This window comes from Chlamydotis macqueenii, chromosome Z, assembly GCF_036417535.1.
Source record: "Chlamydotis macqueenii isolate bChlMac1 chromosome Z, bChlMac1.mat, whole genome shotgun sequence".
Lineage (NCBI taxonomy): Eukaryota > Metazoa > Chordata > Aves > Otidiformes > Otididae > Chlamydotis > Chlamydotis macqueenii.
The window spans coordinates 34,991,535-35,011,181 of record NC_141593.1 but is presented as its reverse complement, the minus strand read 5'-3'; the positions used below and the strand labels follow the sequence as shown (position 1 = coordinate 35,011,181).

The following is a 19,647-nucleotide window of genomic DNA, read 5'->3' as shown; positions in this document are numbered from 1 at the left end:
GATGCGGCAAGTGAGAAAAAACATTAATCTCTTGCAGAAATCCACAAAACTCATGAACTGCCCGTGCAAGCTGGACTATGCCTCAGGGTTTTCCAGAGTTCACGCTCTGTGTTTTCACCAGTGTACCTCTGTTGACCCACCTTGCTCACCCAGCATCCACAGCCATCTGTTCCCCTACAAACAATATCTGTCCAGAATCACACAAGTGGTAGGGACCATCCTGCAATCACAGAGAGTGAACTATTACCTGCCAGAGTGACAGCAATGGAGACAGCATCAGATCCCAGGGCATTGGATGCATTGCAAGCATAGAAACCCACATCAGCTTCCACGGGTGCTAGAATCTGCAAGGAGTCATCAGGCTGAAGTAGCATCCTGGAGTAAAGCAGAAAGAAAGATGTAATATTCTCTTAGTTTGTGTGAGCATGAACATTTACTGGAATGTTTTCACACTGAGGTATTCTTTTTACAGTTCAAGCCTTTAGGTGTATTTCAAAATCTATGAAGAAATTTAAAGGCTTCCATTGAGACTATGAGATGTGATTACTTAAATTAAAGTTTAGTCTCACTCCCAGCTCTTCTACTGCTGATATGTGTGATAAAGAAAAATTGCTGAGTACTTAGGACACCTGACTATGGTTGGTGAAACCTCCTCCTCTGCTGTGTCACTTCCTATATGATGCTGAATGAGTTGCCTAGCCTTCCTGTCTCTCAGTTCTACAAAGCAGGTGTAGCAATAGGAAAGAAAAAGCCAAATTATTGCAAATAAAAAAAATCATGAAACCTGCTGAAGCTAAGCAGAAAGAAGTGAAGTGTAGCCCAGGCTCAGTGTCAAAGCCTGAAATAGGCTCCAGATTTTTTGACTGCTGGGCAGTTTGTACAAACTCAGCTCCTCTAATAGTGAAGGCAGAGAGGAATGCTCAGTGACTCCTTGGGCTGAACCAAGTGTTTCTTTCCTTTGCCAGTAAAAAGAGCATGCCGTGATCTCAGTGTACAGCCCAAGGTTAAATGGGTTGAATATAGCCTTAGAGCTCTTACGAACTGCTTCCTTTTCACAGTCTGGTTTTTAGAGTGGCATAATTCCAGCAGGTCCTGATGTGTACCTATTTAAGCAAGAATTCAGTCCATAGGCTCACTTTTCTCATCAGCAACTTTCAGCAGCTGTTGTATGTAAACTCTTAATTAAGGCTGTGACAGTGACAAGGGTGAAAGTGGGGGAGGGATATGCCTGTAAACCACATGCAATAAAAGTCTGCTCACAGATCCTGGAATTGATGAGTTTCTTTCCTTTCCCATCCCCTCAATGAAAACTCTTGTCTCATGGACCAAAAAGCAGCAGATACTTGATCTTGCACAACACTGTGGGTGGTAGATCTCTAAACCAAACCAGATTAGGGCCACCCATCAAAATCTATTACAGAAAAAATCTAGAGTTAAAATTCTTTCTTGACCTTTTAAAAGTAATAATTATTATTAATAAAAGGAAAGAGCTGCCTTTTGTCAAACAAGTTTTGCAAGTTCCTAGAAAAATGCACATTTGTAAACCAAACATTCATCATTTTTAAATTGCATCTTTGCTTGCACAGCAAAAAAAAAATTCCCTAATGGTTGAAAGAATTCCCTCCCCACTTCTGCATTCAAAGATATTTTCTTTCTTACCACTTAGTCATAAACAGAGCAGACTTCTAGTTAACCACTTCTAACATTGCCAGCAACGAAAAGATTTCTTTACTTACAATACTAGCATTAGCATGCATCAGTATCTCACATGTAAACTTTTTAGTTCAAGACTGACTGTTTCAATCTCTACATGGAAATCATTAGAACTTCAGAATTTGTCCCAGATTATACTAGTATATAACAGTTAAAAGTTGTGTGTGTTTTGCCTGCATGTGTGCAAATACAGTATGTAGGCTGATCAGTCAGTCCTACATCAAACTAACACCTACAACTCCCTAAAAATAGTTTTTTAAAATGTTTACTTCACCTTCAGGTTGAGGAAAAAGCTTGCTTAATATTGCGCCTTGTAAAACACAAGGGATCATCACTTGTTAATCAGCTCTGCTGATGTAAATCTGTCTTTGTCAGTTTAAGTCACCTCAAGATACAGCACAAATATTTTTAGAAATAGAAATAGGCCAAGTAGGTACCTGTCTTCTTTAAAATAAATGAACTCCAATGCAGCTCCATCTTCCTATATTTTCAACCCAAGTGTTAATGTCCTTCTCTAGAATCAAAGTTAATGTCTTCTTCTTTTCAATAATTCTTTGTTATTTGTGTGTCCCAATTTGGCATAGCTGCTTTTCTTGAAAGCAGATCTTTTATTATCCCTCTTTGTATAGAATGATTTTGGCTGGATTCCCTATTTGCTCGTAGATTACTATTTTGGTTAAGTACTGAGTTGCTTGTCAGTGGTGAAAAAAATACCAGCTGTGGCAACTCTTTCTGTCAGCAGCATGTCTTCAGAATCTCATTTATGGACTTAAAATAATACAGCTTAATATTTGATCAGTCTCATCTCAGTTGATCCACACTGCATTGTCTCCAAGACAAAAGTGTATTTTACAGGACCTGTATCAGTGACCAATTCAGATGGCACCTAGCAAACACCTGTATCACGTACTGTTTACATTCTGCTTCATGTCTATTTATAAAATACATTTATGTTTTAGAAAAGTTGAATTATCAAGTACCAATGGGTTCCCAGTGATGGAAATGACAGCATACTTGGAAGACTTACTAAACAATGCATAAATCCTTTGAAGATTTTTCACTTTTAAAATTTATTCCTAAGGAAGTTAATCTGAATTTTCTTTGAAATAAAACATATTCCATCATTTACAGAAGTCTTCAGACTTTGGTATAGATACTCATAGATAGCAGGCTTTGAAACTGCACTTGGAACCCATGCTGGTGTTAACCTGACACTTTAAACTTAGGAGAGAGTATGGACACTCATATTAAATATGCACTCAGGCTGAACATGGAGACTTAAGTCAAGGATCTTCTATCGGAACCACACAGACATTTTCAACTGCTGCAGCTTTTTGTGTCATATGTTTTCATTATATTGAGTAACTGAAAACCAACACTTTTCTGAGGCCTGTGTTTTATCTTTTTGTGACAGTACCTAGACTAAAGATAAAGAAGTTAATTTTTGCAAGTGGAGCTATCCAGTAGGAGTCATAAATACTTTTAAGAGGATGGAACAGATCATGGAAGGAGACAGTGGGAATAGAGCCATTTTTTGTCACTGGTCCAGACAAAATCCATGGCCACAATGCATGAAAGTGAGTGCCTTTATCTCCGTATTCGGTAATACACATACAGATAGCCATTACCTAATCTAAAATCAGCAGCCTACACTCCAAAAATCACAAGACAAACTAGATGCAATCAGAATCTCAGTGTACTCAGTAAGGCATGAGCTGAGGGACCTCAGCACAACTCTCTGACCTTCCTCACCAAAACAGTGTCTCTTTGATACTGGTACAAGAAAGTCCATCTAAATTAATTTTGTTATTCCTGTTAAGACAGAGGTGGGCTGGAAAACTGTTTTCTCTTCTCCATTCAGTGGCTAGCAAAGTATGAAGAAGACAAGCTGCAGAGCTGAAAGACAGCTCGAGGACACCAAACACCACCACATGCAGATGGCCGTGCAGTTTACAGCAGTACACTGCGAGACTGCTTAAACTCTGGCTTTCATTTACATAGCTGATTGGCAGCCAGCAAAAGCATTCTGAGCCAGAAACAGAATACTGCTGTTAAGGACCCAGAAAAACATCCACTATCCAGTTTTTATATGTGCCATGATTTCTAAACTTCAATTAACTCCAAAGTTACAGATGCTGAGTGTCTCTGCAGCCCAGAGTACTGCTCCTCCACCCACCAACCTGGAGGAACCACAAGTGATGAGTACAGAAGAAAGTTGATAAAGTGGAAAGTGCCTCAGCCTTTAAAGAAGAGTTGTCAGTGAATAACACTGCTAACTGGCAAATAAACTGTACTTCTCTGAGTCTTTCTGATATAAATTTTGAGCACACATAGTTGCCTGATAATTCAGAAATACAACACAGCATTTAATACTATGTCAGCCAAATTAAATGGGAAAAAAAAAAAAGGTTGAAAGGCATTGTAAATTAAAAAAAAAATTCCAAATTAAAATTTCAGAAATCATAAGACTATTTGTTGTCAGGTAAATGAATCTGCCCGTTGCTACACCATGGCTGCTTCTATGATGTGAGAGAAACTTGTAGTTTTCTCATGAGTATAGTGTCCAGCATTAACCTCATGTGGACTTTATGTAACTTCCATTCCCTTTCAAGCGTACTATAGAAATCACAGTCATTATAAGTAGAGAAAAAAAAAAAATCCTCTAATAGCACAATTCCAACAGGATGTAACCACTGGCAATGACAATCTATATATGAAATTTTCGGAGGCCATGAAGATATTTTCACAGGAATAAGGCCAACCAAAGGGATGCTATAGGTCCAAGTCTTCATTAAGACTGCATGTGATTTCCACAAGAGATACATTCTTGCTCTTCGTGTCCCCTCCCCTGCAAAAGTTAGAATTTTTTTTTGTGTGAAACTTCATATACTTACTAGCCTTTACTTACTGAAAGACAAGTAAAACTCCTCTCTGCCACACTGGCCTGACCCAGCATCCAGACCTTGCTGAAGAGTTACAGTGCCCTGTTTACCACTTCACATGTGTTAGCCTTTCTTTCTGCTCTGAAAACAGACTACAGCAAAAAAGGGTTTTGTCTGTGGGGCTGACGAGCAGTAGAACATGGAAACTGAAGAGTCAAAATATCAATTATTTTCTTAAAGTTAAATAATATGTTTTACCTATCATTGTATTTTACCTATCATTGTATTTCACCTCCTCTCCATTCTTAGCCCAGCTGATGGTGGGCTTTGGGTTTCCCACCGCTTCGCAGTGAAGCAGCACGCTCAGTGTGCCGCTGGCTAGGACCACCGTCTGTCCCAGGTGGGTAACAACCTCTGAGGCAGAAAGCTGTTGTGCTGCTGAAATCTTTCTGAGGATGGCAGGCTTTTGATGAGGTCTGCGCAAGCCATTTGCCAGGTCCACAGAGGTGGGAAGAAATGCTTCAGCAGATGATGTCCTCAGGGAGCTGGTAAATCCAGAAACATGTCTGTGGAGAGGGTACTCCACTGACGCTGATTCTACTCTTCGTCTTGATGCTTTGAGGACAGATTCCTGATGCTCCAAGTGGCTCTTGAAAACCTCGTGAGCCAGCTGCACAACAAGCTGTTCAGTGTAGACATCTTTAAGCTCCTCAGGCTGTTGAGACAAATTCCTTATGATATCATCCAAGCGTTTCTGCTCTGTGACCATAGTAAATGGCAGGCTATACTCCCGGTTCTGGTCCTCCTCTGAGGAAGCATTTCTCTCCGTGGACTCCTGAGCTTCCCAGGACTCCAGGTTTTCCCCTGGCCAGCCCCTGTGCTGTAGTAGCCTTGAGATAATATCATCATACCACCTGCTGGGGTCAGAAAGGTGCCCTCGCTTTTCAGCCTTGCTGCCATTGAAGAGAATCCCGTTGATATGTTTCTCCTCTGCTCGCAAGGCTTCCTTTGAGCTGGCCTTTCTCATGGCCTCTTCCTCCCTAATACCAGTTGGCTGCCTGGTAATGATCTTCTTGTTGCTCCCAATCAGTTTAATTACAAAATGCTCCTGGGCTGGCCCTGCTGTGCAAGTGTATGTCCCAGTGTCTGAAGGCTTCAAACGATGGATTTTCATGTACCCATAGGGTGCAATGGTGATGTGAGCTGAGCTGACAAGCCTCTTATCATCCTTCTCCCAAGTGATCATTGATTTCCGGAACCTCCTTGTGGGGCATCGGAGAATAATGGAGGTTTTGGGCAGCAGGTAGGCATACCCACCCACAATAAAGTGTAGCTTCTTCTGCTTCCTTGTCTGGATGTAAACTTTCTTTACGGCCATAATATGGGGGCTTTGCTTATGAGCTGGCCTGTTGTGCCCTGAAATATCATTAATACTATTAGTATGTGATACCATTAAACAAAACAAACAATTTACTTTGGTGCTGGCAGCATTTCACCCATTAGACAGTAATGGCAGAAACCGGTCACCAGCTGCTGAACATTAAATTGATGCAAGCGAAATAACAGGAATAACAAGGCGCACTTTAGGAATGCAAAAGTAGTCCTGCCTTGGGTACATGCAGAAACCAAACAGCCAGGGACAAAAGCTTTATCAAAAGGAGAAGACTTGAGTGGAAATATAGTTCTTGCTGTTAAGTATTTAAATGAAGATTATTGCTTAATAAAAACATTGAAAAGACAAGTGTTTACCATCCAAACCCTTAAAGACAACATGATCTTGCAGCTCACAGGAGTAAGGAAGAGTGAAAGGGCTGCTACCTCAGGGAGTATCGTTGAAGAGAACAAGACTGTCTGGACTAGGCTTAAAAACATGGTAATTACTATTAAAGTGCAATAGTTCAGAGTGTCCATCCAGCTTCCAGATCTCTATGACAGAGAGCTTTGTTATTAAGCACCAAATAAAGCAGCATAGGTATATTATTAGTGAGTACCATGTAACATGTGGTCCTGGTTTTGGTTCTAAATGTCAGATCCTCTTTTCTCCCTGTCATACCAGAAGTTCAGCAGTTTCAGAGTTCATAGTCAGCTTTAAGCTGAAGCTAGGCTGACTTTCAAATTTGCACATATGCAGCTAGCTTACTGCAAGCCAGGGAAGGGCATATATGGAGGCTACTGCTCTTGTGAAGGGCAGCAACAAATGCATGAAATACCAACATAAGATACACCTAACTTATGTTGCATGGTTCATTAGAAATCCCAGGTCATAGAGGGTTCTGAGTCACATAATGAAATAAAATGTTTTTAAATGATCTTCAACGAAGTCCCTTTACCAACCATTTTATCTGCAGTTTTTCTAGCAGAGAGTTTATTTGCAGCTGCCCTCAGGCTGCTGTGCTGTATCTCTGAGCCTCTAAATTATAACTGTGAAATTTAGATCTAGATTTGGGTCAGAATTTTGAGCCAGTTCTTCCAGAAACTAGTAGCTCCTTTCCAGCACATCGGCTCAGACCCAACTCCAACAGTAAAATTTATAGCTCTCACTCACTGACTTGCGTTACTGCTAAACAAAGCATAGTTGTTCACAGACAGAAAAACTCAGCAGCCGCGGCCACTTTGCAAGGCTGAGTAACACTAGTGCATGAGAAGGTTATGGAGCAACATGAATTTCTTAGTCGTAAATATCCAATCCCTGTTTCCCCAGACACTCCCAAGCATCTTTTTCACTTACTTGCACAGCTGCCTAGTGCACATGGCCTGATCAAGGATGAGAATGGCAAAGGTGGGCACAGTGAGGAATTGATGATGACAGAACCCCCAGTTTTCAGCACCTTTCTGCAAATGGCATTTCGACTCTGGGTGCCCTCTCCACAGCTCACTGAACACTAGGAACAGAATGAGAAACATTAAGGAAAAAGGTGTATTAAAAGCAAAAGGGTGCTTCTTGTAACACACACCCCCCGTCACCTCCCATATCCACATTGCATACTCACACCACGGTATAGATCATAGGGAAAGGTTGGAGTGGCTCCAAGAGGAAAAGACTATTGACATCAGAACAGCCAGGTCTTTGGAAGAAGAAGTATTTAGCTTGTGGGAGCAGATTACTCTTTGTTGATGTCTTGGATGAACATAAGCATAGGCATGGACAGAGGCAGGGGTTTATTATTTTGTGAATGGCTTGTGTTTACATCAGAAAAGAGGTCTAAATGGTCTGGCTGGGTGGCTAAACCACATCTGTGGAGACAATCTCCAAAGGGGAAAATTGAGCTAGTGATCACATCCCCCACTAGGATGATAAGGCCAGATTACAGGACAAAACTGAGCATAACAAGCTTTGTGCAGTCTGAGCTCATTTGGCTTCTCTATCCCAAGTCACAGAAGAACTTAATCGCCAAGAACAGCACAATACTTATGCATACAAATAGCATACCTGTGTCCAGTCAGAGAGAAGCCACTCATTAGGACAATCCTCATTTTTGCAGCCTTGTTGGGTAACTGGTCTTGGCATGGAGCAGAAGGTTTCTGGGAGCTCTAACAAGCTTCCATCTGCCAGGCGCTGCTTACAAAGCATATCTCGCTTCTGGACACCACCGCCACATGTCTGTGAACACTGTGGGAGATAAGAGTCAGCCACCTTACATCACACTTACACCATGGCAACTTTCAGCAAAAGTTACTTGTGAATTGTGTAGAAATCAACGCTCAGTTTTGGCCAAATAGAAAATGAAAAAAAAAATTCAGATATAGCAAAGCAGATTTCCTTTAAATATGTAAAAAATAGTTTGGAAAGTGGAAGTATCTTATTTTACCAATATTTAGAAAAACTGCTTCAGTATTTCTGAAATGTTCAGTTTTCAGATGTTTGTACAAACATATGGAAACAATGGGTCGAAATTGCAGTATGGAGGTGGAAGAGCTGTCCTTTCCTGTAACCATCACTGGAAAATGAGATACTTGCACATGATGTGGAGGATCTACATCCCAATGTCTCTGTCTGAGCTATGACTGTGCTACTGACAGTGCTAGAGAGAGTGGAAAAGTCCTCTCCAGCAGTAGATGATTCAAGATCTTCATTTCCAGGGTTTGATTACATATGTTAGAGAACAGCACCTATGAACTGAATAGTTAGTTTGACATAAATATTCAAATTTAGCTTGTTAGAAAAAGGTTTGTATTAGCAAGAAGAACAAATGGAAGTTTGAAGGTGTGATAAATACAAATTTCCTGAGTTTATCACTTTGCTTTTTCTTCCTTTTGTAATTTTCTCATTTCTTGTTTCTGACCTAGATGAAATCTATCACTAATGCAGCTCAAAACTTAACTGTCCAGCCCAGAATTCCTGTCCTTGAAGACTTCTTGCATCATGACATTTCCCTGATTTTTAATTCATGCGAAACTGTGTATCAGCTGCAATCTGTTGTTAATCTCAGTAATTGCTTTAAAAAGTAATATAATAAACCATTAAATATCCACACAGCCCTTTTATATTTATGACTGTCATGACAACAGTGTGTACTCTTTCCAAAAGGTAAGGAGGAAGGTTTATTTGAGTCAAAGTAAATTGGGATGATTCATATCCAGAGAACCCACCTCCCCTCTCACTTTAATGTAAATATTCCTCTCTGTATCCATTTTATATTCAACTAGGGCAGGAAATTTTGAACAAACAGATTTAATAGCTTTCCTGAAACTTTTTTTTTGTAAACTTGGTTGGTCAGCCCTTTTTCCTGAGCATCTTTTTCCTGAGGTTGGTAACAAGCTCCCAGTTCTTCTGCTCAGTCCTGCCAGCTCAACTTCTTTTCTTCCTTCTCTGAGCAAAGAAGAGGGAGCTTGCACTACACTGACATGACCAGGAGTTGCTTGTAGCTTGCAACATGAGAATTATGCCTGAGAAGCAGAAAACCATATGAAGAAATATTAAAACTTATACTCAAGTAGTCAAAAAGGGACTGTTTCAGAAATTCTTGCAGTCATGAAAGGCCCTTCTCTTTTAGAGAGAGCTGCATAAACTTTAATGCTAGCCTGATTACTTAGGCTATACATTTTCCTGGAAAGACAGAAAGGAAGTGCAGAAAGGACATATTCATATTCAGTTTGGTTTGTTTTCTTATGAGTAAAAATAGCTTTTGTCCTACTTAGAACACTACAAAGCTCAAAGGCTTCAAAAAATTAAACAAGTAAAACAATACTTCAGTTTTCAACAAAAGAAAACATTTATCAACCTTTCACTTGAGGACAATTCATTCCTGAGGAGAGAGTAAATAAAGAAAAATATGATTAAAAGTATTATTTCAAGATTGCCTAAGGACTGTCATCATATACCAGAGCCAAAATGGGTTAGGCACTCTATGAATACAACAAAAGCATGTTCCTTCTGTCAATCAATCAAATCCCAGGAAGTCTCCCTGCTGTTCTATCACTACCAGATAAAAAAGTAAGCCAAAACAGATCTTTTGTTTTTTTGCTTCTTGCCCTTCAGTCCCTTCCATAGCTTTGTTCCATGAAGCTGCTCAACACCAAACTCTATGGCCTAGTGCCAGAGAGAGCCAAATGCAGTAACAAGATTCCTCCTTGTCTGCAGGAATGTTCTTCTAGGACAGTCCTGGATTACTGCACTGGAGCTGTGTCTGTACCTGTATGTCACTTCTGGAGCCTTCACTACCCTGGGATCTTTGCTGATTTTTCTCTAATGGAAGCTTCCAGCCCTTACATTTTTTTTCCAAGAAAGGAGGTAATCAGAGACAGCAACATCTGCTTGTATTTACTGGCAATATGGAACAGTAGTTTCTAGAGGATCCTCATTGAGACATAGCTCATCTGAATAACGTGCTATCTCTCTATGCTGTTCAGAAAGATCTCACAGCACCATTACAACAGAGAAAGCCACTTGTACCACCAGGTGGTTTCACCTCACCTCAGTGCGGCTATTTCACCTATGTCTCCTGATGTTCCTGCTCCCCACAGCTTCTAAGCAGAGCCAAGCCTGATACCCCTTGATATTTCTTTGCCTGGGATCTGGGACTCCACCAGGGTACCAACTTCCAGAGGGGCATGTCTCTACATTGCTGCCTAATTATGCCTAGTTCAACAACTAGCTTAAGCAAACACGAAGCAAGGCTGACACCAAAGAAGACAACCTATACACCCAATTCTGCCAGCAAGTCATTCCTGATTTTGTGCTGCTTTTCCCCGTATGCTGCTGTAAGCATTTGTGGGGCTGCACAGTGAACCACAGCGGAAGATTAATGTAGGTTAAAGCTAGTTGTATTTCTGGCTAGCTTTAACCAGGATCATTATGTGATTGCACAGTACTTCTGAAGATATAAGGGAGTGGGTGCTCTAAGGGCAAGAAAGACATCCCTGCAGCAGCTATTTTCTTTTTTGGTAGAAGTGCTGGCATATGTCATCCTAAACTGCTGGTGGAACTCCAGTTTAGGATGACATATGGCCTCTCTCACAGTCATTGCTTTGGTATCTGTTCTGCTCATACAAACATCTGTAAACAATAATTAACACAGAGAATTAATGGTCACTGCAGAAAGCAGAGAGGGAAAGCGGGACGTTTCTCTGCCTCAGCACATGCCAATAGCCTTGATGCACATGCATACAATCCACAGGATTCAGGCAAAATGACCATTCCCATTATTTGGGAGGCAGGGAAGGTGGTCTTTTCTTAAACTTGTGGAAGAAAAGGCAGTTATTAATGAAAAATAAGGGGCTCAGCAACTGTTCCTCAGCATCATAATGATTTAGGGCAGTAGCTGAATGTTTGAAAGGATGTCATTTTACAGTCAGTCTTGCTTACAGGTACAGTTAAGGAAGGGGTTGTCCTACCCCTTAGCTCTCCCAGGTGGTTCAAGTTTGCATTGCCCTTTGCTCAGGGCGATGGGACTACAGCAGTACAAGTTTTGGTCTTGCTCCCAAAAATGAATTCTCTGCTATGGCTCTACAGTAAGATAAAGCCTCTGCAAAGGGAGTAAACATTTTTCTCTCAGCAAGTATTTCTGTTGCTTTCTAAGGCCTGACACTTGAAGATTTAGAAAGGACTTTTCACAATGCTGAGAAAAAAAATAGCTAGGAAAATAACTGAAAACGTTAGCAGTTTTCCCATGCTGACTCTGTTGTCAAGCCATTCTTCTAATTAGCTTTGGAGCAAGGATAGCACCAAGCAGCTAAAACAGAATAATGGGACAGAGACTATGGTGCTTATTCAGTCATAAACAAAGAAGAATGAAGATTTACTAATGGATGCCTCCCATTTGAGGTCTGCAAAGTAGATATTTACAGGGCCTTGTAAAAATGAAAATTCATATCCACTTTCCTCCAGAAGCACACTACTGAAGAGAAGATAAACATCCTAATGGATTTAGCTAAGAAACAGAACTCTTTAAAAATAAATAGTCTTGAATCTGTAAAGACATATTTAAAAAATCACTTGGAATGTTACAGCACTGATAATTATCGTGTGTTTATCTGCCAGGAACACTGGGACTTCTAATGGCATTTAATTCAGATCAACCCTTTCTTAACAAGCATAAAAGGCCTTAGAAAAGAAAACATTGCTCATTGCAGTTTAATCTGTTGTTTGTTTGTTTGCTTGAAACTATTGTGAGAGAGCGCTCAGAAAAGCACAATGAACTTCACAGATGAGACCAAAGAAATGGCTTCAAACCAGGCTGTGTGGAGAGCAGATGTTACCCTCCCGTGTCGGTGGAGCTTTAAAGGACCTTCCTTAGGGTGAGGGAGGCACCTCCCCCCAGGGCCCTCTGTCTCCCTATATGTGGTGAACCCTCTCAGGGATTTGGGGAGATGGAAGGTGTTGTGGGTCTCTTAATGCAAGGAAAGAAGTCCTCCTGCAGGATTTCTTTGGCTGGAGGGCTCAGTGGCAGCTCTGCTGCATGGCTGGAGGAGTCTCAGCCACTCACATCCTGTCCAAACGGTCTTTTTCCTCACACATCCCAGGAGCCAATAGCTGTAATAATCCCTGAGTGGGATGCATTGGCCTGATGGTGCAGGTTTTCACATGGAGGTCATCCATGTGAAACCTGTGTGAGACTGAACTTTCCTGCGGGCTTTCCTATGGGGTGGAAATATCTGTACAGAGGTCGGTGGTGCAAAGAAGGAAGACAGATGCCTTTAAAAAATGACAGAATGGAAATTAATTTTGATGGATTAGGCTTTTTTTTTTTTCTTGCAGTATACTCATCTAAACAGAGGCAGAAGACAGTAGGAAGAGCAATCCATATTTTGTGCTGCTTTCTTTCGGTGAAAGGTAAGCAGAGGAAATACTCAGTGCCCATGTAGTGAGGAGCTATGTACACAGCTGGCCAGCACAGAAGAGCTATAACGTGACCTTTGTTAAGCTGCAGCAATGAATCACAGCACGGTTCTCTCTCTCCACCCAGCCCAGAGAAGGCAGCAGCTAACACAAAAAGTGTGAAATGAGCAATTTGATTTCATTCCTGATTAATATGCTTGTTAAAGCCTTGATACTTAATTGAGCTTACTTCTCCCTAAGCTCTGCTATGTCTTTCAAAAAGACAGCATACTCAGCCCCTGAGCAGATAAAAAAACCGGCTAAAACATTGCTTTAGACAGGTGGAAATATGCATGTTTACACTGCAAAGGAAGATACTAAAATCTTGAAAAAAAATCAGTTTCAAAATTGCTCCAGTGGAAACTATTAGGCTGGCCTATAGCTAGTGGTCATTCTTAGCAGAAAGCCAATTTTTCAGCATGTTGTAATGTATGTCTTTTCTGACTCTTCAAATAAACCTACAGAAAATTGCTTTCTGTAAAGACTGTGGCCAGTTATAGGATTTTAATGAGCATAGGCACCCCTTCTAGCATATCCTAATTCTTAAATGCTTTATTACATTATGTGCTAGTAGAATACTTCCTGCTGTTTACAAATACAGCATTTATGTATCACTACAGCATAGAAATACTAAAAGAACAACTAAGCAAATACATGTATGTGAATATCAGCAGACAAATTGAAGTATGGAACATCACTGAATTGTTTCAAACTAGGACTAATGCCATAGACAAGTTCTCTAGCTTTGACAGAACACCAGGCTGCCACAGATTTTTGTTACTGGGAAAGGTGCCCAAACCCAGAGCTCTCCCATGACGTACGGCTTTACAGACTTATCAGCTCCATTAAGTGAGCAAATTAATATCTCCCTGGTTGTTCAGCAAAGAGCATTTTATAGATGGAGACAGAGTAGGCATATGTAAGCACCATGCCAAGTGCTCATAGTTTTCTCATAGAATGAGATGAAACTTTGCACCCAGCAAAAGTGAAGATTTCAATAGGTGTTTTGCTTGTACCTCCACCACACAGCAAATTTGCCCTTTACACCTGACAAATAAGGCAGGAGCCTTTCTTCCTGTGCAGTATTATATCCAACAGAAGCATCTTTAAGTCTTTTAATTACACAAGTATTTTCATTTGCAAACAGATGGCAACAAATAAACTGATTTCAGGGTGCTTTCCAAAGATGGAAAACTTTGTACAGATTCATTGTGTAGGCAGCGATTTTCAGCATTAGTATCGTAAGACATCCGTCTCCCAAAGGGAAGTGCCTAATACTCATTTGTCACTCTGAAGGATGAGGAGTGTTTCTTGTCCTAAACTAAACTATTATCCGCTGCTGCTGTTTTACATGGACACGAGTGATACAGCCAGGAGCAGCCTGAGAACTATCAAGAAGGATTACAAAGCCCTGGGAGCAGAGATTAAGGACTCTTGAGTGCAGGTAGTTTCTTCATCAATCCTCCCAGTTACAGGGAAGGGGCCTGAAAGGGCCAGTTGATTCTGGCAGATCAACAAATCCCTACAGGAATGGTGCCACAGCCAGGGATTTGGCTACTTAGACCATGGGACTTGCTTTGAGAAACCTAGTCTACTGGGGGCTGATGGGCTACACCTAACAGAGAAGGGGAAGAACGTCTTTGGCCGAAGGCTTTCCAAGCTGATAAAGAAGGCTTTAAACTAATGTTGCCGGGGGAGGGGAACCACACTCCATCCCACTACTGTCAGTATGGTACCAGTGCCAGCAACAGGTGCCCAGAACCTGGGCAAGTATCGCAGGTAAGTGGGAGACCATCTGAAGTGCAGCTCAAAGGAATACCAGCCACTACAGCCAGCAAGTTGGCTTCATTAGGGGCCTTAAATGCCTCTATGCTAATGCACACAGCACGGGGAACAAACAAGAAGAGTTAAAGATGTGCAGCAGCCTGCAGGGCTGCGACCTTATTGGCATCACGGAGACTTGATGGGATGTCTCCTATGACTGGAATGTTGGAATGGAGGGATATTGGCTCTTTAGGAAGGACAGGCAGGGGAGATGAGGAGGGGGTGTCACCTTGTATGGCAGTGACCAGCTGGAGTGCATGGAGCTCTGCCTTGGGGATGGATTAGGACCTGACAGAGAGATTATGGGTCAGGAGTGCAGGGACAGGTGACATTGTAGTGGGGGTCTGTTACAGGCCACCTAACCAGGAGGACTGAGAGGATGAGGCCCTCTAAATACAGATAGGAACAGCCTTACGGTCACAAGCCCTGGTCCTCATGGGGGACTTCAACCACCCCGATATCTGTTGGAAGGACAACACAGCAGGGCACAAGCAATCCAGGAGGTTCCTGTAATACAATGAGGAGAGGTGCTATGCTGGACCTTTTTCTCGCCAACAGAGAGAAGCTTGTGGGGATTTTGGAGTTCAAGGGCAGCTTTGGCTGCATTGACCATGAGATGGTGGAGTTCAAGATCCTTAGGGCAGTGAGGAGGGCATGCAGCAAGCTCTCTACCTGGGACTTCAGAAGAGCAGACTTTGGCCTCTTCAGGGATCTGATGGGTAAAGTGCCATGGGATAAAGCTCTGTAGTGAAGAGGGGCCCAAGAAATTGGTTCATATTCAAGGAGCACCTCCTCCAAGCTCAGGAGTGATGCATCCCAACAAAGAGAAAGCCAAGCAAAAACGCCAGACGGCCTGCATGGATGAACAAGGAGCTCCTGGACCAACTAAAAAACAACAAGAAAGCCTACAGAGGGTGGAAACAAGGACAGGTAGCCTGGGAGGAATACAGAGAGATTGTCCAGGCAGCCAAGGATTAGGTAAGGTAAAGCCCTGACAAAATTAAATCTGGCCAAGGACGTCAAGGGCAACAAGAAAAACATTTTTAGGTACATCGGGGATAAAAGGAAGACCAGGGAGAGTGTGGGCCCTCTCTGTAAGGAAACGGGAGACCTGGTTACCTGGGACATGGAGAAAATTGAGGTACTCAAAGACTTTTTTGCCTCGCTCTTCACCCAGGTTGCAGAAGCAAAAGCAGGGACTGGGAGAATGAAGAACCGCCCACTGTAGGAGAAGAGCAGGTTTAAGATCATCTAAGGAATGTGAAGGTGCACAAGTCCATGGGATCTAACGAGATGCATCTGCAGGTCCTGAGCGAACTGGTGGATGAAGTCACCAAGCCGCTGTCCATCATATTTCAGAAGTTTTGGGAGTCTGGGGAGGTTCACACTAACTGGAAAAGGGGAAACATAATTCCCATTTAAAAAAAAGGGAAATAAAGAAGACCTGGGGAACTACAGGTGAGTCAGTCCTGCCTCTTTGCCTGGCAAGGTCATGGAGCAGATCCTCCTGGAAACTTTGCTAAGGCACATGGAATATAAGGAGGTGGTTGGTGGCAGTCAACGTGACTTCACTAAGGGCAAAGTGGGCCTGACAGATTTGGTGGCCTTCTATGACAATGTTACAGCATTAGTGGATAAGAGACGACCAACTGACATCATCTACCTGGACCTGTGCAAAGCATTTGACACTGTCCCACACAACACCCTTGTCTCTAAACTGAAGAGACATGGATTTGACAGATGGCTCACTGAATGGATAAGGAATTGGCTGGATGGTCACAAAGAGTTGTGGTCAACAGCTCGTTGTCCAAGTGGAGAACACTGACGAGTGGCATTCCTCAGGACCTGGTATTGGGACTGTCGCTGTTTAACATCTTTGTTGGTGACATAGACAGTGAGATTGTTTGCACCCTCAGCAAGTTTGGCAATGACATCAAGCTGTGTAGTGTGGTTGACAGGCTGGAGGGAAAGGATGCCATCCAGAGGGACCTTGACAGGCTGGAGAGGTGGCCCTGGGCAAACCTCATGAAGTTCAACAAAGCCAAGTGCAAGGTCCTGCACATGGGTTGGAGCAATCCTAGGCACAAATACAGGCTGGGTGGAGAATGGATTGAGAGCAGCCCCAAGGAGAAGGACTTGGGAGTGTTAGTTGATGAGAAGCTCAACATGAGCCAGCAATGTGCGCTCGCAGCCCAGAAAGCCAACTGCATCATGGGCTGCATCAAAAGCGTGGCCAGCAGATTGAGGGAGGTGATTCTGCCCTTCTACTCTGCTCAGGTGAGACCCCACCTGGAGTACTGTGTCCAGTTCTGGAGGCCCCAACATAAGAAGGACATGGTCCGACCAGTTGGAGAAGGTCCAGAGGAGGGCCACGAAGATGATCAGAGCGCTGCAGCACCTCTCCTGCAAGGACACGCTGAGAGAGTTGGGGCTGTTCAGCTGCAGAAGAGGAGCCTCCGGGGAGACCTTATAGTGGTCTTCCAGTACGTAAAGGAGGTTTATAAGAAAGACGAGGGGAAACTCTTTAGCAAGGCCTGTTGTGACAGGACAAGGGGTAATGGTTTTAAAATAGAAGGAGGTAGATTCAGATGGGATATAAGGAAGAAATTCTTTACAATGAGGGCAGTGAAACACTGGAACAGATTGCCCAGAGATGTGGTAGATGCCCCATCCCTGAAGTGTTCAAGGCCAGATTGGGTGTGGTGCTGAGCAACCTGCTGTAGTTGGAGATGTCCCTGCTCCTTACAGGAGGGTTGGACGAGATGACTTTTAAACATCTCTTCCAACCCAACAATTCTATGATTTAATGAGTATTTGAGAATATATGGAATACCCAAAACCCTTCAGAGATTCTCTCCTCCTTGATACTTACAGGTTTGTGTCCCTAGAAACATTGACATTGCTAACCCATATCCACTCACAGCAGTTGACCATCATATTCCAGATATTTTTCTCTGGATTCTACAGTCAGCTGTTAAGAGTTTCCATAAACTTTGCATTAGAAGTAACTATAGTAATTACTTACCTTTGAAAATGTTGATGCCCTTTTTTTTTAAAGAGCAAAAGGTATAAATTTTCAGTTTTTTAACGGAATAATTAATGAATCCACTTGATGAGCTAAAGCAAAATGATGCATCAGCAATGCATGTAATGACTACTTTTGACAGTCATAAAATGAGATTTCACATACATTCTTACCTCTTGCCATTCTGTAGGATACCAGGAGGGTGGGCAGTCAAACCGATTACAAGCTTGCACAAGGGGTGGCTTAGGTTTATAGCACAACTCGTCTGCCAAAATCACCGTCTCGTTAGTTTCTCTTGATAGTAGATGAGAACAGAAGACATCTCGTGTTTGCAGTCCAACCCCACAGGTAAGACTGCAGGTGCTCCATTTCCCAATCTCCCATCTGTGAAGGGGTTAGGAGAGAAAACCTTAAGCACAGAATAATGTCACCTTAATTTTTTTTCTTTTTATAATGACAGACAGAGTGAAGAAGCAGTAAATGAAAGGGAATTCTCCTTCTCTGATCACCATCACTCTTCTTGTAGCTCCAAGATGAGGCTAAGAAGAATATTTACTGTTCCTCTGCATTTTCAATTCTTGTCAAAAGTTGTTGGACTTCAAGACTTTGAGATTTCTTCAATACTGTAGGAAAAGTTTTGTGTCCTAAATTTAAAGTTTTTGGTGTGCAGAAGCCTGGCCAATATATTTTAAGACTGATTTTTTTTAACACACACACAAAAAAAGAAGAGATTAAGAAAGTCCATCAAAGGAATGTATCATTGAATTGCTGACCAGAAGTTTGTTCCGGAAGATTCAGTTGTGGTGTTACTGACTGACTTTTCCTTGTTGTGGAGGTAGGGAGTGATAAGGCCTTGAGAGATACAACGGGAGAGCAGAGAGATCCTCTTCAAGCCCAAGGTGAACACCTGCCACTGAGCCAGCACTCCTTTGCACTAGCTATGTAATCCTGAATCAACAGTGTTGCTGATGACTGAATTTCAGTGTTCATCACATTAAAACTAGATGTCTGCTGTTTTAGCTGTACTAGATACAATCCCTAGTTCTGTCAGCCACACACAGAAAAGTGCTTAAAATATTAGATCTTCCACTCTTGTACTCTACTAGAAGGCACTTCAGAGATATGCAAAAATATGTACACATTCAGTATGAGAACATAAGAAAATAGTCTTTCCATCAACTTTATGCAAAACATTACACTGACTTAGACATACTGACCCACATCCAAAATGAAAATACGAGAGCTAGACACTGCCACTTTTTCTAATCCTGAAGAACAGCTTCCATTTCTGCCTAAAGTTATTGAAACTGATTGCTGGGGGACTAAATTAAACATTCAGGACAAGGAAGGCTCAGGGAACCTGCCCTTGAAGAAAGCAAAGTGAGGCAGAAACTAAAGAGACTGAGTATGAAGAAAGACACCCTCAGGCTCCAAGCAGGATGGAGGCAGACAATGAAGGAAAGTTGTGAAACATGTCATCAGCATGAAGCAGAATTTGTGGAAGAAGCAGAGAAAAACCACTCTGACAGTCTGAGATAAGCCATCAATGGAAACTGCTCAGCATGTTTAAAACACATTATGTTAATAAACATATTATGGAAATAATCATTCAAGGTTGTGCCATTCTACAGTCACAGAACAATTCTAACTTCTCTAATTATTTTATAAAGTTGTTTCGAGCATTTGTTCCCTTCTTCTCAGTAACACCCATAACAAAAAACAGCTACTAAGTAAGAAATAATTTTTTCATCCCTAGTTGACAATGCTGATGGACCAAAAAGCCACATTGCTCCCTCTCTGTGCTCCATCTGCTGATGACATTCTCTGATTTTATAACAGGATAGGATATGTCCTGAGCATTACTGTAAGCACTAACGACACTGTAG

At 42.0% G+C, this 19,647-nt stretch overlaps 1 protein-coding gene across 2 annotated transcripts in view; it reads right to left on the bottom strand.

Moving 5' to 3' along the window:
- The window catches only part of ADAMTSL1 (ADAMTS like 1), a 437,941-nt gene that overhangs the window by 37,553 nt on the left and 380,741 nt on the right, over positions 1-19,647 (bottom strand). For both annotated transcript variants that reach the window (XM_086771491.1, XM_086771490.1), the window contains 5 exons: positions 17,935-18,145; positions 8,026-8,205; positions 7,324-7,477; positions 4,871-6,011; positions 248-375 (listed from right to left, as the gene is read on the bottom strand). In XM_086771491.1, the coding sequence (XP_086627617.1) occupies positions 248-375; positions 4,871-6,011; positions 7,324-7,477; positions 8,026-8,205; positions 17,935-18,145 (1,814 nt within the window). The remainder of the gene's footprint in view (positions 1-247; positions 376-4,870; positions 6,012-7,323; positions 7,478-8,025; positions 8,206-17,934; positions 18,146-19,647) is intronic.